At 52.9% G+C, this 22401-nt stretch overlaps 2 protein-coding genes across 2 annotated transcripts; one reads left to right on the plus strand and one right to left on the minus strand.

Annotated features, from left to right (window-relative positions):
• The first annotated feature begins 115 nt into the window (after nucleotides 1–115).
• GYS1 (glycogen synthase 1) lies at nucleotides 116–16794 on the plus strand. The gene is made up of 16 exons (XM_027515191.1): nucleotides 116–437; nucleotides 1911–2092; nucleotides 4298–4489; nucleotides 5666–5851; nucleotides 6094–6238; nucleotides 7199–7316; nucleotides 7616–7736; nucleotides 8027–8133; nucleotides 10202–10261; nucleotides 10352–10430; nucleotides 11983–12096; nucleotides 12417–12543; nucleotides 14160–14255; nucleotides 14446–14609; nucleotides 15050–15130; nucleotides 15310–16794. The coding sequence occupies exons 1-16, from the start codon at nucleotides 320–322 to the stop codon at nucleotides 15628–15630; spliced, it is 2211 nt and encodes a 736-aa protein (XP_027370992.1). The 5' UTR covers nucleotides 116–319; the 3' UTR covers nucleotides 15631–16794.
• Nucleotides 16795–18118: 1324 nt separating this feature from the next.
• On the minus strand, nucleotides 18119–20012 carry FTL (ferritin light chain). The gene is made up of 4 exons (XM_027515209.1): nucleotides 19662–20012; nucleotides 19349–19495; nucleotides 18596–18721; nucleotides 18119–18425 (listed from the first exon to the last, which is right to left on the minus strand). Exons 1-4 carry the CDS (start codon nucleotides 19761–19763, stop codon nucleotides 18273–18275), a joined length of 528 nt encoding a protein of 175 aa, XP_027371010.1. The 5' UTR covers nucleotides 19764–20012; the 3' UTR covers nucleotides 18119–18272.
• Between the last annotated feature and the right edge of the window lie 2389 nt (nucleotides 20013–22401).

The raw sequence follows: 22401 nt of genomic DNA on the forward strand, positions 1-22401 counted from the left end.
CACTGTCCACCAATGAGAAGATGCGGGAGCCCCGCCCCCGGGCGCAGACCAATGGCGTTGGCCGGGGGGCGGGCGCCGCCTCCTGGTGGCCGCAAGGTTTCACTGCAGGAGCCCCAGGGGGCTCAGTGACGCTGCGGCCGCTTGCAGCCCGGGTCTGACCGCTCCGGGCGGGGGTGCGGTCGTGCAATAGGAAGCCGAGGGCGGTGCGAGCTTCCCGTCGGGCACCAGCTACCTGGCCCGGCGCCCTGCCCAGTGCATTCCTTCGACACCTCTAGGGCCCCCACCGGTGGCCCCCGGGAGCCCTCTAACCGCGTCGGCCATGCCTCTAAACCGCACTTTGTCCATGTCCTCCCTGCCAGGACTGGAGGACTGGGAGGATGAATTCGACCTGGAGAACACAGTGCTCTTCGAGGTGGCCTGGGAGGTGGCCAACAAGGGTGAGCAAATCGGGCAGAGGGAGCCGGACGAGAAGAGCAGGCGGGGATGGGGGCCCGGAATATTGAGTAACAGCGAACGAGGCTGCATGGCATGATTCTGGGTCCTGGGCAAGGAGCCTGTGACTCCTGTGCCCTTGGAGAGGGGCTGGAGTTTGTCTCCTGGGCCCTGGAGGGAGGGGATGAGTCGCATAAGATGAAAGGAGCCTGGAAACCCAGGTCCTGGGTCCTAGGGGAGAGGGAGTTAAAATGAAAAAGACCAGAGACTTGGGTCCTCGATAGGGAAGGAGATGCGGGGGAGGGGAGGAGGTTTTGGCACTTCAGAAGTGTGGCCCTAGGTGGGGAAGGATCTTGGGATGTAACTCCGGATTTGAAAGAGAGCCCACTTGGAGATGGGATGCACGAATCGTGGTGGGAGAATTTGGGGAACTGGTCATTTGAGAGTAAATATGTGAGGAGGCTGGAGACCCTAATTCTTAGCTCCTAGGGTGAGAGAGCTTTGGGGCCTGGATGGCAGGGTTCTGAGTGCCTGAGCTCCGGATTCGGAGGAGTAGAGGAGCCTCTTCAGACACATGAGCGCTGGATTGGGGGAAGACTGGGAAGTCCTAAGTTGGTCAGGGGTTGGGCCCTGGGATGGGAGTGGCTGGGGGTCTGGATTTCTGGGTCCCAGGCTCCAAAGCACCTGATGTTCTGGTTTGGAGAAGGCTGGGGCTGGAAACCCAGGAGCGATGCATCCTAGTGCCACAGAAGGAAGGAAGCTGGGATTTTGCATTACTGAGTTTGGGGAGAGAAAAGAGGGCAGGGGGTGGTGGGGCTGCGGGTGTCTGCAAACACGGAGCCATGGATCGCCAGGGTCCAGGCTCCAGGGGGTAAGGAGTCTGGAGGCCCAGACTCCTGGGTCTGGAATGGAGTCACGGGCGGGGCAGGGCCATGAGTGCCTGTGTCCCCCTGTGGGGAGAGAGAACTGGGGAACTGGTCGTCAGAGTCCCTGCTGGGTGAGAGATGACAGCTCTGGCTTCTTAGGGATGACTGTGGGAACCTAAATGAGGCCATGAAGAGGGATTCTCCCTTATTGTGTCCTGGAGCCTGACTCGGAATTTAAACCCAGCTCCCTTAAGCTGGCAATTCAAGAACTTGGGCCCTGGTAACCCTTGTCAGCTTCTGTCCTCCTCGGCCCCAGCCCCTAATTCTGTCACACCTGGGAGCCAAGGCCCCCAGTCTCTTCTCTTAGACTCAGAAGTCCAGCCTGAACCCTCTTCTCCCTCCAAGTCCTGACCCCAGCCCCCTCCTCCCATCGACCCAGGAGTACCATCCATCAACCCCCTCTCCCCTCCTCCCTCTGACCCTGAAGTGTGGGCTCCCAGTTCCCTCTTCCTCTGAGCCAGAGGTCCATGGCTCCTGCGCCCCCGCGCCCCTCCCAGGCCCCAGGTCTGTGGACCTCAGCTGGGGCCTGTTCTCATGTACCTGGGCCCGCAGTGGGCGGGATCTACACAGTGCTGCAGACGAAGGCAAAGGTGACGGGGGACGAGTGGGGTGACAACTACTACCTGGTGGGACCGTACACGGAGCAGGGCGTGAGGACCCAGGTGGAGCTGCTGGAACCCCCGACCCCGGCCCTGAAGAGGACGCTGGACTCCATGAACAGCAAGGGCTGCAAGGTGGGGCATGGCCCGGCCGAGCGCGGGGTGGGGGCAGCGGAAGGAGGAAGAGCAGGGGGTGGGCAGCCCCAGGGAGACAGGGAGGCCCGCACAGAAACTCAGGATGGCCCAGTACTTTCCCAGGCAGACATAGAGGAGGTAAGATTGACAGACACTCAGAGAGATCCAGGACTCTGCGAAGTGAGTGGGTGAACCCCCAGCTCTAGGACATTGGTGAATGAACACAGAGAGCAGGTACAAGACAGACTGAAAGGCGGTCCTAAGAGGAAGAGGCCAAGATCCTCAGATGCAGAGAGGAAAAGAGCTAGATGGACAGATAAAACCTGCTGGGTGTGGGGTGGGGGTGAGGCAGGAGGTCGGAGCAGTTGTTCTGGAGCCTGAAGTTCAAATTCACCGGCTCTGGGGACTTTCCTGGCAGTCCAGTGGTTAAGACTTTGCCTTCCAATGCAGGAGGTTGTGGGTTTGATCCCTGGTCAGGAAGCTAAGATCTCACATCCTTGGTTGCCAAAGAAACAAAACATAAAACATAAACAATGTTGTAACAAATTCACTAAAGACTTTAAAAATAGTTCACAGACACAAAAAATTCCCCTTCTCTGCTTCCTCCTGTGTGACCTTGACTGATGAACTTGCTGATAGCATCCACCGTAGAGATTTCTTGGGAGGATGAAATAGCTCATAAAAAGTCTTCAACCCAGGTCCTGGCATGCAGTTCGCACTGTCTGTGAGCTATTATCTTCGTGGTTATTATTATCACATCATTATTACTTAAAACAGCTTGCAGAGGGAGGTGGGCAGGTAGACAAACGAGATAGCCGATGGAGACATGCTGAGTGTCCCCAAAAGTGACGGTTGCCCAGGGATTAGAGCAACAGGGAAATAGAGTCTAGATAGGGAAGAGAGGTAGCCTGATGTTTTAGAGAGAAGGGTCTAGAAGGAGAGAGGAAGCTGGGTAACTGAGGAAGAGAGGCAGGCAGACCCAGGGGACAGAATTTCAGATGGGCAGAGTTGGGAATTAAAAAGAGGAGGGGAGGGGGGATAAATAACAAAGAGGAGGGCGAGAGTGCCAGGCACCTAGTGAGGACTGAGGATGAGAACAGAGGTTAGGCCTGAAGGCAACAGGGCTGAGGCATAGACAGGTTGGGTTCTGGGAGGGAGAGGTACATGCTTGCCTTCATTCATTCACGGCCTCTGGTTTGGGACGGGGTCTGGAGTCCAATCAGGAGGGGCTGTGTCCCTAAGGAACCCTAGGGCGGCCCAGTCCCTCCCCCAGGGCAGCTGCTGTCCACGTGCTGGGGGCCTAAGAATAGCCCCCCCAGCCAAAGGGCAGACAACAGCTGGGAGGGGGAGGGGCATCAGGGAAAAGCCTCATTGGGAGGAGTAGGGTGGCTCAGCCGGATGGAGGTGTGGCAGCAGGCCCAGAAGCTGGGCCACAGGAATCTGGAGGAAGCCGACAGATCAGAGAAACATGGCAGGGGGCAGAAATCCAACCTGGAGGCTTAGAAACTCCGCAGTGGTAGCCCCCAGGGTGTGGAAAGTGGGCGGGCAGTATTAGAAAGCAGGCTGCAGAGTGTAAGATGGGCTGGGAGCAGGGGAAAGAGGAAGCAGGTGAGGTATATGGTGAAAGAATCAGAAACAAGGCAGCAAGGGGTAAAAGCAGCAGCCAGTGAGCCTCAGAAAGGAAAGCTGATGGGAGAAAGCCGCTTGATGACTGGTGGGAGAAATGTGGCAGTGGACATAGAAACAAGGCAGCGGGTTGGAGAAATGATTAGCAGGGCAGTACGGGACTCAGAGGCAGGACATGAGCAGTGTAGGTTATAAGTAGTGAAGGGCGACAGCTGTTATAGCAACTAAGCAAGGGGGACTTTCCCACTCAGGGGGCACAAGTTCAATCCCTGATCAGGATCTAAGATCACACATGCTGTGTGGTGTGGCAAAAATAAACAAAAATTTTGAAAAGAAAGAAATGAAGCAAGGAATGGGGAGAGATGCCACAGCCGAGATGAGAAAAGATTGTGGGAGGAATAACTAACAGCAAACGGAGGAATAAGGCCACGGGTGAAAAATTAGCAGCAGATAAAGAAAAAGAAGGTAGAAGAACCCAGGCTGTGAGCCTGGACGTCTGCCTGGGGATGGAAGACACACAGATGCTGTGACCAGAGGCAGGTGGCCAAAACCCTAAGCCTTCCTGTGTTCCCTCTGCAGGTGTACTTCGGGCGCTGGCTGATTGAGGGGGGCCCCCTGGTGGTGCTCCTCGATGTGGGGGCCTCAGCCTGGGCCCTGGAGCGCTGGAAGGGGGAGCTATGGGACACATGCAACATCGGGGTGCCCTGGTACGACCGGGAGGCCAACGACGCCGTCCTTTTTGGCTTCCTCACCACCTGGTTCCTGGGTGAGGTAGGCCCCACTGTCAGCGCCTCTGTCACTCCTTTTGACCCCAGGTCCCAAATTACAACGGCCATCAGCCCCTGGCCAGAGGGTTGCCAGGTGGTTGGAGGATTGTTGGTGTCTCTTCTGCCCAAGCATTCTGGGAATTGTAGTCCTTTAATCCAGGGATTAGATCTAATCTTTGGGAACATGGACATCCAGGGGCCTAGATTGTTCTTTCTTCAGAGAGCCAGTCTCAACTCCAGATCATCCACTCCAGTCTTCCAAATATGGAAATTCCAAGCTCCTAGCTCTAGAGGAGGCTGGCTTGACGGGAAGGCTCACCCTAGGGAATTCTGGGAGTTGTAATTCTCTCATCCTATATTGGGCTGCTGCTGCTGCTGCTAAGTCACTTCAGTCGTGTCCGACTCTGTGCGACCCCATAGACGGCAGCTCACCAGGCTCCCCCGTCCCTGGGATTCTCCAGGCAAGAACACTGGAGTGGGTTGCCATTTCCTTCTCCAATGCATGAAAGTGAAAAGTGAAAGTGAAGTCGCTCAGTCGTGTCTGACTCTTAGCAACCATATGGACAACAGCCTACCAGGCTCCTCTGTCCATGGGATTTTCCAGGCAAGAGTACTGGAGTGGGGTGCCATCGCCTTCTCCATATATTGGGCTAGACTTGGCTTTCAGATGGGGCCCCGGATGTTTAGGAATCCCCAGCCTATCTGAGAACCAGGAATCCTGTTACTGACCCTCTTCTAGGTTTTAAAAGACTCAAGATGCTTTTCTTTCCCCACACCTTGGGACAAACAGTTTATAAACTGGCTGCTTCTAGGGCATCCTGGGAGTTGTCCTTCAGCAAGTGTTCAGTACAGGTCTACTCTTGACTGGCATAAAGGGTCTCCAAGAATTGTGTTCATGACCTGGGGAAAACTTTGGTCTTTCCAATAACCCCCGCTGGGACTTAGAAGGTTGGTCAAAAAAACAACTCCCATCAGCCTCTGGGGATGAGGTCAGGTAGTCCAGTGGCTTCAAGGATTGAGAGATCCTTGTCTGATGGGGATTACAGTAGGTCACCACCTACTCTGTGCAGTAGTGGGGGTAGATTTACCGCTCTCCTGCTTCCTCATCTACGTGGGGGATCACTGGTTGTCTTCACAAAATACATGGAGACACAGCGGCCCTGTCTCTATTGCCCCACAGTTCCTGGCCCAGAGCGAGGAGAAACCACACGTGGTCGCACACTTCCACGAGTGGTTGGCAGGTGTCGGGCTCTGCCTGTGCCGCGCCCGGCGGCTGCCCGTGGCTACCATCTTCACCACCCACGCCACGCTGCTGGGGCGATACCTGTGTGCTGGGGCTGTGGACTTCTACAACAACCTGGAGAATGTGAGCTGGGGATGTGGCAAATGGGGGTTGCCAATGTTACAAGACAGCCCAAAGCTGTCTTCAAAGCCCAAGGGGATCAAGTTCTCTCTTCTCCTGGGACCCAGGAGTCCAAATCCCCAGTCCTCTCCACCCTCAGACCCAGGAGTCCAGCTTTCAGCCCCCGTCTCACCCAAGACACTGCAGACTGGACCTTCTATCTTTCCCCAGTCCTTCTAACCTGATCGCCCTTTCTGCCTGCCCAGTTCAACGTGGACAAAGAAGCAGGTGAGAGGCAAATCTATCACCGCTACTGCATGGAGCGGGCCGCAGCCCACTGCGCTCATGTCTTCACTACTGTGTCCCAGATTACCGCCATTGAGGCTCAGCACCTACTCAAAAGGAAACCAGGTAGGAAACAGGCTGGGGACCGTAGACGTAAACGAGGTAGTCTGTGCCAAAGCCTGTACCAACCATTTTTTTTTTTTTTTTGCTGTAAAGAGCAGAGAACTACAACTCCCAGAAGGCCATAAGTTGCTGGCCTGAATATGAGGCTGCCTGACTGTATACCCTAGAGACTAATGGGAGGTGTAGTTTCTTTAATTTCAGAAATGGTAAAATTCTTTTACTGACTAATATAGATATTGGTCTTACAAAGAGGAAGGAAGTTCCTTGCATTTTATTTTTGAGAAAAGCAGTGTTAGAACCAATTATTCTTTCCAAACTAGAGCATCTATTGTCGATGGGTGCAAGGCCTTTGGCTGGACAGCTCCTTATATTCCTGGAATTTTATCCCAGCAGCTGGTGGGGGTTATAGTTTTTCAATGATACAGTTTAATTTCTATGACAATAGCAAACAGTTGGGGCCATAAAAGAGGCTTGAAGGTAGAGAAACAGGATGGGGACATTGATTCATTCCCCCAGCTCAGGGTGCTGCTGCTGCTGCTAAATCGTTCAGTCGTGTCCGACTCTGTGTGATCCCATAGACGGCAGCCCACCAGGCTCCCCCGTCCCTGGGATTCTCCAGGCAAGAACACTGGAGTGGGTTGCCATCTCCTTCTCCAAAGTGTAGGGGAAACAAAAGAACTACAACTCCCAGAAGCCTTGATGCTGATCTGTTCCCTGTTTAGTTAGCCATTCACAGGGGCTGATGGGAATTGTGGTTAGGCTTCTGAAATAAGCAAGCAATATTGGGCAAGAAGGTGTCTGAGTGGTAGGGCAATTGGGTCACTGCAGGAACTCACAGAGGAGCTATCGAAACAAAAACATTGTGAAAGGAAAGGGGTCTTTCCTTCATTTATTCATTCAGCCACATTGATCTGAATGAAGAAATGAAGAAATGAAATGTGGGACCTTCTCCCCCAATCCCAGATATCGTGACCCCCAATGGACTGAATGTGAAGAAATTCTCTGCCATGCATGAGTTCCAGAACCTCCATGCTCAGAGCAAGGCTCGAATCCAGGAGTTTGTGCGGGGCCATTTTTATGGGTATGTAGGCCAGATACTTAGGTCTCGAGAGAGGAGGGGGTTGGGAGCCCAGACTCCTGGGATCAATAGAGGGGAGAGCTGAGGGCTCAGTCTCTTGAGTTCTTGAGCACCAGCACAATGGCTGAGTATTTAAGGAAATCCCTGTCTAAGGAGAAAAGAACCACAGTTCCCATGATGAGTTCCCATGATGCCTCTGTCCTAAGATGTTCTTTGCCCCAGTGGCTTCTGGGGTTTGTAGTTTTGAGGCTGGGGTGAGTGGGTGAGGGTCTTGGCTTCACCCTGGGTTGTGGCTTCTTTAGGCACCTAGACTTCAACTTGGACAAGACCTTGTACTTCTTTATCGCCGGCCGCTATGAGTTCTCCAACAAGGGGGCTGACGTCTTCCTGGAGGCCTTGGCCCGGCTCAACTATCTGCTCAGAGTAAGGCCTGGGCTGCAAGGGGTCAAAGAGAAGGAGAATGGAGACCTGGGGAGGTGGGGGCAGGGAAACCTATGTATAAAATGGGAGTGTAGGGACGACTCAGAAAGAAGATCAGAGTCCCAGTGGGGACGGTAGCTCTGTCCTATATTCTTGACAGGAAGGGACATGGCAGGGTCCTAGTGGTCTTGGGGGGTGAAAATGGGTGGGTGGTCTCAGCCTTCTCCCATGTGATGCTCACTCACACACACATACACACACACACACAAGGCCCTCCCTTTCCTCTGCCCCAGGTGAATGGCAGTGAGCAGACGGTGGTCGCCTTCTTCATCATGCCGGCTCGGACCAACAATTTCAACGTGGAAACCCTTAAGGGCCAGGCCGTGCGCAAGCAGCTTTGGTCAGCAGTCCTTGGCCCAGCATTTCCTGCGGCTCCCACTCCCATCTGTGTGCTTTGGGTCCCCCGTTTCTCCCGGAGTCTCAGTTTTGTCATCTGTAACATGATCAACCCATCCCCGACCTGATTCCTAGCAAAGTCACTGGCTTCAGATGTGTCCGGCCCCGGGGCATACGAAATTGCAGTCACAGGCAGGGTGAATGTGACTGCAGGACCAGGGCTCTGATATCCAACCAGCGAGTTCAGCTCACGCCCCTGTCCCACGCTGGCTTTGTAACCTGAGGCCAGCCACTCAGCCTCTCAAGCCTTTCTCTCTTCCTTCCTTTTCTTGGCTGTGCTGGGTCTTCATTGCTCTGCATGGGCTTTCTCTAGTTGTGACGAGCAGGGGTTACTCTCTAGTTTCAGTGCGTGGGCTCAGTAGTTATAGAGCTCGGGCTTAGTTGCTCCATGGGATGTGGAATCTTCCTGGACCAGGGATTGAATCCGTGTCCCCTGCATTGTGTCATATACGGTCGTGGAAGTAAAAGTCACTCAGTCATATCCAACTCTTTGCGACCCCATGGACTATACAGTCCATGGAATTCTCCAGGCCAAAATACTGGAGTGGGTAGCCTTTCCCTTCTCCAGGGGATCTTCCTGACTCAGGAATTGAACCTGGGTCTCCTGCATTGCAGGCAGATTCGTTACCCACTGAGCTATCAGGGAAGCTCTCTTTTTTCTTTTAATATTTATTATTTATTTGACTGCCCTGAGTCTTAGTTGCAGCACATGGGATCTTTCGCATGTGAACTCTTAGTTGCACAAGCCTGTTTCTTTTTCTTTTTTTAATTACTTATTTTATTTTTGGCTGCACCTGGGTCTTTGTTGCTGCACATGGGCTTTCTCTAGTCATGTTGAGCTGGGGCTACTCTTGAGCTGCAGTGTGCAGGCATGTCATTGCAGTGGCTTCTCTTGTTGCAGAGCACGGGCTCTGGGGTGCACAGGCCTCAGTAGTTGTGGCTCGCAGGCTCTAGAGTGTGGTGTCAGTCGTTGTGCACAGGTTAGTTGCCTGGGGCATGTGGGATCTTCCTAGACCAGGGATTGAACCTGTGTCCCCTGCATTGGCACGGGGATTCTTAACCACTGGACCATCAGGGAAGTCCAAGCCTCAGTTTCTTCAGCTGTAAAACCCACTCACTAGCCATTGGCTGGCTATTCCTTGAGCTCCTACTGTGTGCCAGGTGCTGTTCCAGGCATTGGGAACACAGTTGTGAACCAGAAAGGTAAAATCCCTGCCCTCATTGAGTTCACGTTCTAGAAAGTTCTATAGAAAGTGCTCTGGCCAAAAAAAAAAAAGGCAGGACTGGGATATGAGATGGGGTTGTCGTGATAGGTCACAGTGAGAAAGTACCAGCAAGTAGAGACCAAGAGAGGAAATGAGGGAGAGAGCATTGTGCATATCTGGGGAACAGCATTTCAGGCAGAGGGAACAGCAAGTGCAAAGGCCCTGGAGCATGTTTGAGAAACAGCAAGGAAGCCAATGGGGATGGAGCAGAATGCCCTAGGGAGATGGGGTAGAAAATGAAGCCAGAGCTCTGAGAGGACCATGAACAGAGGAATGTCAATGACATTGTAGGGTGGCACTTGGGTAGCTTTACTTGTGTCCATACATTTTCCCCTCTCAGAACGTAATTTTCCCTTTTAATAAAATGGGGCTTAGGATCGCTAGCACAAATCCTAATAATAGCTGACATTTCTGGAAGGTTCACTGTGTGCCAGGCACTGTGCATTTTTTGTCATGACCTCATTGAATTCGCACTGCAAACCTTTGAGGTTGCTTCTATTTTTATCCCCATCTGACAGATGAGTCACCGAAGTCAGAGAGGGAAGCCCATCTGTCCCTGGCCACACAGCTGATGCAAGGCACAAGGAAACCAAGCCTTCTAGGACCTAATACCCCGAGTCCCCATCCTCCAGCCCAGAAATCCCCAGGGCTTCTCTCTGCTCAGACCTCAACTTCCCAGCTGCCCCAGAAGCCTAACAATGAATGGCAGCTGGTCTCTATGTAATGTTGTCGCTCTGCTTCCTCCAGGGATACGGCCAACACAGTGAAGGAAAAGTTTGGGAGGAAGCTTTACGAATCCTTGCTGGTGTGAGTGCCCTGCCCTCAGCCCTGCATCCTCCTGGGCTCTAAACCCTCTCGTCACCCATGCCCAGATGCATCCCCCTGCTCGCCTTACAGGGGGAGCCTCCCAGACATGAACAAGATGCTGGACAAGGAGGACTTCACTATGATGAAGAGAGCTATCTTTGCCACACAGGTATGGTTTGAACTCCCGAGTCGAGAGATGGCGATTCCCAGAAGCAGCCCCTGAGGCAGACTGCCATGTTAGCTCTGACCCCAGAGATGGCTGGGAGTTCAGCTTTATCGCCAAGCCCTTATTCCAGGAATCAATTTTGAAGTCAGAAGGGTGTGAGCTGACTGGTATATTTTCAATTCCCAGAAGCCTTTAGGGTAGCCTGCTTTCCCACAGCTTATTCTGCCACAGAGGCTGCTGGGAGTTGTAATTCCTTTGAGTCCTTGGGGACTCCATGAACAAAAGGTAGAAGGGACCGTAGACTAAAGTCAATAATGAAAGTGTTAGTTGTTCAGTTGTGTCAGGCTCTGTTCAGTTTACTGCAAAAGGAGAACTACAACTCCCTGCTGACTTTGGGCTTTGCTGCATGCTACCTCTACCTCTTCCCCCAGAGGCTGCTGGGAGTGGTAGTTTTGTTGGTCCTCTGGGGGTAGACTGGGGTCAGCTGAAACACTCCTTGAAGAACACTGAAAATTCTCAGCAGTTGGTGTTTCTTCTCCCACTGGTTGTTTCTAAGTTCCCAGATAGCCTTGGGAGTTGTAGCTTCTTTACATACCTGGGGTTAATTAGAGGGATGGGAAACCTTAGAGACGATCGGCAGCCACAGAATGAGAACTACAACTCCCAGCAGCCCCTGGGGGCTTTTTGCTACCTTGACTCTCCCTGCCCCCAGAGACTTCTGGGAATTAGAGTTCTTTTCTTCTCTGGAGTCATGGGTTTTTGGTATCTGTGGTCAGTGTTGGTGATCCATTACCTGGGGAATGGAAACCAAGACAGCCAAGTTGCTCAAATAAGGTGTGACCTGTTTTTGGCCAAACTAAAATTTCCAAAAGTTCCTTAGGCAGTTGGCCTCACTGAGGATGTTTCTGCCATGAGGCTGCTGGGAGTTGTAGTTTCCTGGGCTCCTGGAGTCAGTAAACTGAGGAGGAGTAGATATTTTAATGAGAGGAATGATGGGACAGCTGCAAAGAACTATACATCCCAGCAGTCTCTGGGACTGCTATTGCACTAGCTCTGTCTTCCTCTAGTGACTCGTGGGAACTGTGGTTTCTTTTGAGAGTGGGCTTTTGAGGGTGGAGGTGGAGAGGAGATCCAGGATTTTCATAAGAAAACTGTAACTCCCAGCAAGCAGCCCCTGAAAGGCACAGTCTCTGCACCCATCAATTGCTGGGAGTTACAATCCATTTGGGTTTCTTTGGTGACAGCCCAGAGTACAGAACAAGTTTAGCTACAATTCCCTGTATTCTGTGAGGCATGTTAACCCTGGCTCTGCCTCAAAGACAGCTGAAGATTATAGTTTCTTTTCAGCTCATGGTGGTTAAAAGGAAATGAAAACCTTTACAGATAGAGCCAAGTAGGAAATCTACAACTCCTGGTAATCTCCTGGGTTTGTTGCTCCACAACCTGGTGAGAATTGTGGTCCCCTTAGATCCCCAGGATCAGCATGGCTCATGGGGAAGGAGGGAGCCCTCTGGGCCCTTGCCTGACCCCACACCCCAACTTGTGGCCCCTACAGCGGCAATCTTTCCCTCCTGTGTGCACCCACAATATGCTGGATGACTCCTCAGACCCCATCTTGACAACCATCCGCCGAATCGGCCTCTTTAATAGTAGTGCTGACAGAGTCAAGGTGAGTGCACTGGCCAGGGTGGGGTTGAGCAAAGTCGGGGGGAGTGGTTTAGGAGGAAGGGGTGTGATATGAGGGATGGAGCCTGGCCCTCATGTTCCCAATCTACCCTAGTTTATGAAAGGACTGCAGTGTTTAGAAAGAACCTTTGCTTCTGAGGCAGACAGCCTTGGATTCCTATCTTTGTCCTGACACTGACTTGTGTGGGTTTGGTCAAGTCTTGCATCCTCTCTGAGCCACCCAGAGAGCACCCTGGGAGCTCCCTCCACCCAGGGAGGAGCTAAATAGGGTGCTCAGGTTGAGCCCTTGTTTTTCGCTGCCAGGTGATTTTTCACCCGGAGTTCCTGTCTTCTACGAGCCCTCTGCTCCCTGTGGACTATGAGGAATTTGTCCGTGGCTGCCACCTTGGGGTCTTCCCCTCCTACTATGAGCCTTGGGGCTACACACCAGGTGAGTTCAGCATCTGGCATGATCCTGAGCCAAGGGACTCGCCCTCCCTGAGCTCCAAGCTCCACCCTTGCGAAAGAGGAACAATGGGAACAGTCTGTTCATGTGTTTCTGTGACACAGCAGCTCATGTGATGAGTAACTAGAGGGCTGATGTCAGAGTTCACACGTGATTTCTCTGTTTGCTACTGTTTGGTTTCCGCAAACAGCAACAGCTTAAATGCACAGTTTGCTAACAATCCAGCTACTTTCCTATGTTTTTAAGGGTAAATAAATACCACATTTGCTGTAGTATTTCTTCAGTGATGAGTAATTTGACAGATCTTTTAAACAGTACTTGTGTGATGATTAGGAAACTTGCCAGTTTCGTTTTCATCCACGGTTAGAACGATGTGACCAGCCCCAACCCTATTTTTCCCATGGTGATGGTGGTTTAGTCACTAAGTTGTGTCCGACTCTTTGCGACTCCATGGACTGTAGCCTGCCAGGATCCTCTGTCCGTGGGATTCCCCAGGCAAGAATACTTCAGTGGGTTGCCATTTCCTTCTTCAGGAGATCTTCCCGACTAAGGAATTGAACCCAGGTCTCCTCCATTGCAGGCAGATTCTTTAGCCACTGAGCTAGAAGTGCTACCTCTAGCCTCTATTTTTTTTTTTTTAATAAGCCTTGTCATATGTAGTGCCTACTTTTGCAGCTTACAGATATTTTTAGAAACACATAGGAAGTATAATAAACTCCTTGAAGCATTTCTCAGCATTATTTTAAGGTAGTAAATGAGGTATAGAAGGTGCTCTGCACACAGGGTTAGTAATAATGAGAGATCTTATCTTACCTCCTATCAAAACAGACTATGGGGACTTCTGTGGTGGTCCAGTGATTGAGGTTCCTGGCTCCCTATGCAGGGGGCATGGGCTCCATCTCTGGTTGGGGAACTAAGATCCCACATTCCACACAGTGTGGCCAAAAAAAAAAAGCAAAACAAACAAACAACAACAACAACAAAACAGACTATGAAGTTATGAAAACCAAAACAGTGTAACCTGGCACAGCAAAGTATCTTACAAGTTTTAAGGATTCGTTAAAATGGTCGACACTGGCCCAGAGTACCGGGCTCAATAAATTAGCATCTTTATTGCCCAATTATAGACTTTTTCTTACCCTGAGCCCTTGGACAAGTGAATTCCCTTTTCTGGACCTCTTAGCGTCTCCTCTAAGAAATAGGGACTATCACTCGTGGGCTAATGCACAGCTTGATTTTTTTGGCTTCTGATTTACTCAGCACAGCGCCCGGCACTTATTAAAGGCTCCAGTAGAGGGCGCCATTGAAGCTTTTATTGGGATTTAAGAGTTGACTCATTGGAAAAGACTCTGATGCTGGGAGGGATTGGGGGCAGGAGGAGAAGGGGACGACAGAGGATGAGATGGCTGGATGGCATCACTGACTCGATGGACGTGAGTCTGAGTGAACTCTGGGAGTTGGTGATGGACAGGGAGGCCTGGCGTGCTGCAATTCATGGGGTCGCAAAGAGTCGGACACGACTGAGCGACTGATTTGATCTGATCTGAAGACAATACTGTAAAGACGGAAAGTAAGCAGACCTTTCTCACACCTTCCCGCAGCTGAATGCACGGTAATGGGTATCCCCAGTGTCTCCACCAACCTCTCCGGATTCGGCTGCTTCATGGAGGAACACATCGCAGACCCCTCAGCTTACGGTCAGCGTCCGGACTGAGAGCCGAAATATTTGAATCCTGGGAAAGAGGGGCGTGGACTCTTGGGCCACTAAAAGGAGGGAGTGGACTCCTTAGTCCCAGTGGGAGGGAGGCCTCCTGGTGCTCGCAGAGTCCCAGAGAGAATGAAGGTTTTCAGTCTGTTCTCTGAGACCCCCCGTCCTGGCCCCGACAGGTATCTACATTCTGGACCGGCGATTCCGCAGTCTGGATGATTCCTGCTCGCAGCTCACCTCCTTCCTCTACAGTTTCTGCCAGCAGAGCCGAAGGCAGCGCATTATCCAGCGGAACCGAACGGAGCGCCTCTCTGACCTTCTGGACTGGAAATACCTAGGCCGGGTATAACTCCCCTCCCTGTCCTCTGCCGGTGAATCAGTCACTTCCGGCTCTGGGTGTCTGATTCCCCAAGCCTCGAAAGCTGACACAAAGGGCACGCTCTCTTTTTTGTAACGCTTGCTGTCCCTTTAAGAAACTATCATCCAGAAGATACCTGGGTTGGAAGTTCTCTATTTGCATAAGGGTGTGGCCAAAGATGTACCTGATTGGAGAATCCCGACCCTCTTAGTGGGTGTGGCTCAGAGTCTGTCCATTCACAGCCTTGCTTATCTACATAAGGGGTGGAGCCTCGGTCGTGATTGGCCTAGAGGTTAAATGGAAATCACCGTGGCGTGTGCTGATCTGATTGAAGGTGTAGCCAGGACTCGCCCCGCCGCCAAATCTCGGGGGCGGGGTCTGCTCCTGCCCCCTGATGCCCACCCCACTTCTTTTCCTCCAACAAGTACTACATGTCAGCGCGCCACATGGCGCTGGCCAAGGCCTTTCCAGAATACTTCACCTACGAGCCTCACGAGGCTGACGCGGTAAGTGGATCCGGAGGTCCCTCTGGTGGGCCAGGAGCTAGAAAGGGGGTTGGGGGGGTGAGGTGGGGTGTCCCTCCTGGAATCGCAAGGCCTCGTTGCGACTGGGACGTTGGACGCCCAGGCTGGCTCTAGGGGGCCTCTGCTCACTCTGCGGTTTGTGGCCACACCTCCGTACACAGACCCAGGGCTACCGCTACCCACGGCCAGCCTCAGTGCCACCATCACCCTCGCTGTCGCGACACTCCAGCCCGCACCAGAGCGAGGATGAGGAGGAACCCCGGGACTTACCACCTGATGAAGATGACGAGCGCTACGACGAGGACGAGGAGGCCGCCAAGGACCGGCGCAACATCCGCGCCCCCGAGTGGCCACGCCGCGCCTCCTGCACCTCTTCCACCGGGAGCAAGCGTGGGTCTGTGGACACAGCGCCCTCCAGCTCAGTCAGCACCCCCAGCGAACCCCTTAGCCCCGCCAGCTCCCTGGGCGAGGAACGCAACTAAATCCCCAACCCCACACTATCCCTTCCCGCCCCCCGCCCCGCCAACCCTGCCTCCCTTATCCAGAGAATGGATGTGGAATGGCGCTGTCTCAAAACTTCACTCCAGATCTTCAACCCTCTGTGGGGTCCACAACCCCGCCTCCTCCGCCATACACTCCAGCCCCTCTAGCCCCGCTCTTGGAATCCCCAACACTCCAGTATCCACAACACTGTGCCTTTATTGTGCCCTGGAGTTCCCCCCCGGGCCGTCCCAGAGGCCAGGGATCTGCCATTGCCCTGCCGTGGTGCCAGAGGTTTTCAGAAACCTGCTCTGTTGCCTTTTATGCTGGGGCTCCTAGAATCCCTTGCGCTTACTAATTCTACAGCATACAGAGTCTGCCACGTGCAGGCCTGGCCAGGACGCCACTGAGCACTAGAAACCATGTGCCGTCTCTGCTAGTGAGACAATCAAGTCCAGAGCTGGCGCCCTTTCAGGGACTTAACTGAGTGCAGGTTCTCTATTTCAGCTCCAGAACTCGAGCTCCAGGCCAGTGCAGTCCTGTTTACTCTGAGGGAGCCCTCCCTGGGGTGTCCAACTCTGCCTGGAGGATCCCTCCACCCCAACTCCCTTCTTCCTCTGCACTTTGGCCAAGCAAGTGGGGGCAGAACCACTTGGCTTCTCATTCCTACTGGAGAACACTGTCTTGGTCTAGATGCCTTTCTGGCCTTTTCTGGACCAGACCCTACTCCTCCTTCCCTGAATCTGAATTCCCCCATATCTCTAGACTCCTGTGGCTTCCAGGGAATCCCTCTGTTGAGGACAACTGGCTGTCTTCTCCTGCACCCTCCCCCAAACAACCCTCAACTGCTAGACCCACCATGAAACCACTGGGTTCTGGGTCCCAGCTGCTGATTCTAGAACCCCGCCTCTGTGCTGCATCCTGGTCCCATCCCCTAGATCTAGAACTCAGCCCACTGGATTCTAGAACCTCCATATTTACCTCACCTCGAGGCTCTTCCATCCCCAAGCTGTGCCCTGTCCCCAGCTTTGGTGAAAGAGAGGGGCCCCTTATGTGTGCTGTGTTGTGTCTGCTGCACTTGGTTTGCAGTTGGGAGCGGAAGGCAGAAGGGGTGTGATTGAAGTGTGTCCAGAGATGAAAAAATACATATATATTTAAGAATCTCAGGTCTATTCTGATGTGAGGGCTTGGTGGACCTGAATCCTGGCCCCGCCCTCCTCTTTACTCCTATTCCTCCCCCTGCCCAAGGCTGGGTCCCTGTTCCCTTGTCTCACTCTGCTGTCTTAGAGATTTGGCTTGCCATTGGATTCCACTGTTATTTCAAAGGCACCTCTTGTTTTAGACTCAACTTTTAAGTGCCAAAGTTGGCTCAAGCTCTTTGGCAGAAAGGGGCTGTCACTGGAAAAAGGGCCTGTAGGGTAGCCATGAACCATATGTGGCTATTTAAATTCCTCAGTAGCACTAGTCATATGCAAGGGTGGCCACATGTGGCCCATGGCTACCCTATTGGATAGCACAGATAGAGTACATTTCCATCATTGCAAAAAGTTCTGTTGGACAACACTAGTTCAGACCATGTTTCTACTAGGGACTCTGGCCTCTGCACTTTGGCCTTACTGTCCCCTGGATGGCTATTTGTGGAAAAAAACTTTCAGTTCTAGTCTTCCCTAGGCTACATGTGCATCTCCAAACCAATCGCTTTTCAGGGGAGTAGAAAGATCTGGTTGTTTGAATTTGGACGTGTTATCTTCCTTCTGTTAGCCACTATTTGTACCAGAAACCAGAAGTCCCCTCCCCCACCAGCAGAAAGGGCATGGTGCTTGTCTACCAAAAACAGGATGGGGGTAGGAGGTCAGTTTTTGTCCCCATTCCCCCCCCACCCCGCCCCCGCTTGGACTTAGCAGCTGCCTGCTAAGGCATCTTCAAGCTTCTTTTCCCATTTGGGCAATTTCATAGTGCTGAGCCCTGAACCCTGGCTCAGTACCTGTTTCACATGATGTGGTCTCAGCTGTTCAGACCCACGGGCCGGATTCTACCTATTATGTGCCTTGAGTTCCACACAAGCAGCCGTTGGAGGTCAGATCTGGGTGTGCATTGTGATTACCATGGGTAATTTACACAGTAATTCTCAAGTCACCCACTAAAGGAGCTGGCAATTTTAATACTGAACCTCCCAGAATTGAGCCAGACAGTAACTTTCGGAGCTCAGCAAGTGCCTGGCAACATAACTCATCTGAACCAGTTTCTAGTTACTAATTAACAGCTGTCTGCTTCCAGTTACCAACCCCAGGTTTTACCAAACTCTCCCTGGAATCTGGGCTCTACCCTTTTACGAAGGGCAGTTAACAGCCTGGCGAAGCAGAGAACCTACTACTACAACACCCCACAGGTATTATGTCTTAGACTCCTTTCTCCCTGCCAGCCCAGTCCAACCAGCTTTATGAAGAGACCCCACCTTTTCCCCACCATGATACACACACAAAACCAGGATATGCTGCAAAAAGCTTTATTGTTTCCATATGGTCCAAGGCTTGAGAGAGGGCTCCAGGGTGTTAAAAAAAGCTGCCTAGTAGCTGCAGAGAGGGGCTTCAGGCAGCCCTGATGTTAGGTGGGTTCTTCAATGGCCACTGGTCTCCAGAAGCTCCTAGTCGTGCTTGAGGGTGAGCCTTTCGAAGAGATACTCGCCCAACCCAGCCTGGGGACCAGCCAGCCTGCGGAGGTTGGTCAGATGGTCACCCATCTTCTTGATGAGTTTCACTTCCTCATCTAGGAAGTGGTTCTCCAGGAAGTCACAGATCTAAGGAACAGAAGAGAAAATGTTGCCACTTACAGATCTAATAATGGGACAGATCGGGCAGGGAGGCTCAGAAGAAAATCTGCTCATTCAAATGGTCAGTGCTTAGTTGGAATGTAAGTATCATTCTGGGTAAGGTCTTAGGATGGGCAGATGTGAAAGGAGATACTTACGTGGGGGTCTCCGCGGGCAGAAGCCAGGCCATGCAGATCCAACAGGGCTTGATTCAGGTTCTTCTCTACGAGAAGGGCGGCCTCCATAGCGTCCTGGGTTTTACCCCATTCATCTTGAGATGGCTTCTATACCGAAAACAGAAACGGCTCAGTACTAGCCACTCTGCAGCTGCTAAGTCGCTTCAGTTCTGTCCGACTCTGTGCGACCCCAGAGATGGCAGCCCACCAGGCTCCCCCGTCCCTGGGATTCTCCAGGCAAGAACATTGGAGTGGGTTGCCATTTCCTCCTCCAATGCATGAAAGTGAAAAGTGAAGTCGCTCAGCCGTGTCTGACTCTTAGCGACCCCATGGACTGCAGCCTACCAGGCTCCTCCGTCCATGGGATTTTCCAGGCAAGAGTACTGGAGTGGGGTGCCATTGCCTTCTCCGACTAGCCACTCTAGAAAGGACTAAAAACTGATTTTCCAGTAGTTGCTAGAGTAAAGGGTTTAGCCAGAAAAAAAACTCTTAGAGCGTGTATATTTCATCCTCAGTATCCTACAAACTACACGTCCCAAGACACCACACGCTGCGTCCTGGACCGCCGCGTCTTGGGTGAACGGCTGCGCCTCCATTTCCAGCCATAACAAACAACCCACACAAGACTGAACTCAGTCTCCCAAGAGCCTATGCAGTACCCAAACCGCTACAATCAAGGGGTCTCTCGCGCAGGGATTCTTGGGAGATGTAGTCCGCTGCCCACACACTATTTACCTGCACGTCCAGGAAGAGGGCGCGGCCGCCACGCTGGTTTTGCAGTTTCAAGAGACGCTCCGCGCCCTCGCGCTTCTCCTTGGCCAATTCGCGAAAAAAGTGACCCACACCCTCCAGGGCCACATCGTCGCGGTCGAAATAGAAGCCCTGCAGGAAGAGATGGCGGGAACAATGGTAAGCAGGAGGCGAGGCCAGGCAACCGGACTCTGCCTTCTGACTATCGAAGGGGACAAAGAAGGCCAGCGCGTGCGCAGAGGGCCTGAGGTGCGCAGCTGAGGGAAACTTGGGCTGGGGGCGTCTTGGGGAACCTCACCAGAGAGAGGTAGGTGTAGGAGGCCCGCAGTTGCATGTTAACCAGGCGGTTGACGGCGGCCTCCACCTCGGTAGAATAATTCTGACGAATCTGGGAGCTCATGATTGGTCGGTAATAATAAGGAGTTAAAAAATGGTGGCTGGTCCCGGTGATCGCGGACAGCTGAGTGGCTGACTCCGAAGGTTGCGACTGGAAAAAAGGTTGGAGGGTGGTCGGAGGCTGGAGCAAGGGGCGTCCCTGGGTCTGTTCCGTCCAAGCACTGTTGAAGCAAGAGACAGATCCGCGGGGCCGCCGAGCGCACTTCAAAAGCCTGTGGACAAGGCGGCTTCTTTTATAGCGCGCGGGCCCTCGGAAGTGGGGCGGTCAGGGAGAGCGGTCGGCCAATCTGCAGTGGCGGGAGGCGGGACCTAGTGCCCGGGAGTGACCAATCAGGAGCAGATGGGGCTTCCAGCTCCCCGCCCCGAGGTGGGAAAGTCACGCGCCTGTACCAGGAGGGAGTTGTGAAATGGAAATGGGGGGCTGGGGGTTTTCGCAATATTCAAAGGCTTTGGGGCTAATTCTGGGAAGCCAAGGGATTCTGGAGGGGTCTCGCTGATAGGTGAACGATTAATGAGGACACTGGGAGCTCTGCAAACTAATGATCCCTGGGTCCCCCGGGGTCTCTCAGGAAAGTAAGCTGGATTCTGGCGTTGTGTCAGAGCATGGACGTTACTGGAACCCCGGGGGTTCTTTAGAGGTGTGGAAACCTCCAGAAGACTGGAAATTGCTCTGGGAGATAAGAGGGTCCCCGGAGCAGTGAGAAGTTTGGAAAACTGTGAGATGATATTTCTGGAACCCCAAGGACCTGGAGCCTTGGGGTTCAAAAGTCGGGGGAAGTTTCTGCAGCTTTAGAGTTCAGTGGAAGTCCATATTTTTGTGGAAACTTCCTGGGGAAGATCTTTAGACCCTGGAGGTGATCTGCAAGATTAAGAAAACAGCTATAGAGCCCTGGGGTTCAGCCCCATAGTGGGGAGGGGGGAAATGTTTCTGAAAGTCTTGTAAGGGCTTTTTAAAGAGGTTAGGAGTCTTGGAGAATCCTTTGGAGCCCTAGGAAGATAAGTCTGGGCCACTTGGAATACCTAGGGGCTATTTTATGAGCCTCTCTTTTTTTTTTCTGGGAACTGAGTTTGGGAGGGGGTGAACCGGAACTTGGGGGGGGGGGTCTCTCTGAGACTGGATTTCCTGAAGATTATTTTGAAGGCAGCCAGAAACTGAGAATTCGTTTTTGGCTCTGAAGTAACCTCTCTGAAGTTGTCCCAGTCTTGCCTGACACATTCTTCAAGATCACAGAGAAGCCCTGGTTCCTGAGTAAACAAGAAGGGCCTGGGGACCTGTGGATGGATGTCTGTCTGCAACCAATGGACGTTCTTAACGTGTATCTGGGCCAGGCTGGTGCCTGTGTGGCAGATCTGGTTCACAACAGGACTCTGTCCTCAAGGAGCTCCCCATTTTTGGGGGGAAAGGAGAAACAAAGACAAGAATTTGACCCTCTGTAAGTGCCCTAATGGAGGCAGCTGGCGGGCTGGGGCAGAAAGCTGAGGCTGCAGGGGTGTTGGGGGCAGAGGTCAGGGCCCCTCCTTGCAGAGAAGTTTCTCCAAGCATCTTGGGCAGGGTACCACCTGATCAGGGGGAGGCCAGTCAGGCTGGTATCTGGGGTCCTCAAGGGGTGTCTTGGCCCAGAGCCAGACTAGTAGCCGTGCTGAGTCATGCTGAACTCAGCTCCGGAAGGGGCTCTGGGAGGGGGGCGGGAGGCGGGTGAGGCCCGCTCACTGACCTCATCTCCTGGGGGGTGTACTGCAGTCTGGCTGGGACCCGGGGAACTGGGCCTAGCTGGGCCCCAAGTCTGACCGCCTCCCGCAAGGTGCTGCCCTGAGTGTGCTTTGTCTCTTGAGTCTTACTGTCTTTTTAGTTCCCTTGATGGTTTCCCTGGGCTCCTCCTGCCTGTGTCCATATTGTCCCCTCTCTCTGGGCGGTGACTCAGTCTCCCCTTACAGCTACTTTTTCAGACCTCCATGTCTCCCCTCTCTGGGTGTCTCCGGGGAAAGCCTGTGGGGGAGGGGCAGTTGCCCCAGGCACACAGTCACAATGGGGCCTGAGTTATTCATTCACCAAATTGCATACCTCAGCCCAAAGACCTTTAGCCTCGGCCTAGAGGAGCAGTGACCTGGAAAGTGCTCTCAGGTGGAGGGAGAGGAAGGGTGTGATAAAGGTGATCTGAAGCTGGACTGTTGGATCGGGGGATGAGGAAAGACTGGAGACCCAGGGAGACAGGGACAGAGAGACAGGGAGGTCAGAGAAAGGCAAAGACAGAGGGGAACAGAGAGCCAGAGAGATGACAACCAACTCTGACTATCTCAGTGACCTTGCTACTGCCAAGTCACTTCAGTCATGTTCGACTCTGTGCGACCCCATAGACGGAAGCCCACCAGGCTCCCCTGTCCCTGGGATTCTCCAGGCAACAACACTGGAGTGGGTTGCCATTTCTTTCTCCAATGCATGAAAGTGGAAAGTGAAAGTGAAGTCACTCAGTCGTGTCCGACTCTTAGCGACCCCATGGACTGCAGCCCACCAGGCTCCTCGGTCCATGGGATTTTCCAGGCAAGAGTACTGGAGTGGGGTGCCATTGCCTTCTCCGTTCAGTGACCTTAGTAATCCCCTTTTCAGATTCCCCTTCTTTTTAAGAATTTTCTTCGTTTATTGT

Source organism: Bos indicus x Bos taurus, chromosome 18, assembly GCF_003369695.1.
Source record: "Bos indicus x Bos taurus breed Angus x Brahman F1 hybrid chromosome 18, Bos_hybrid_MaternalHap_v2.0, whole genome shotgun sequence".
NCBI classification, from domain to species: domain Eukaryota; kingdom Metazoa; phylum Chordata; class Mammalia; order Artiodactyla; family Bovidae; genus Bos; species Bos indicus x Bos taurus.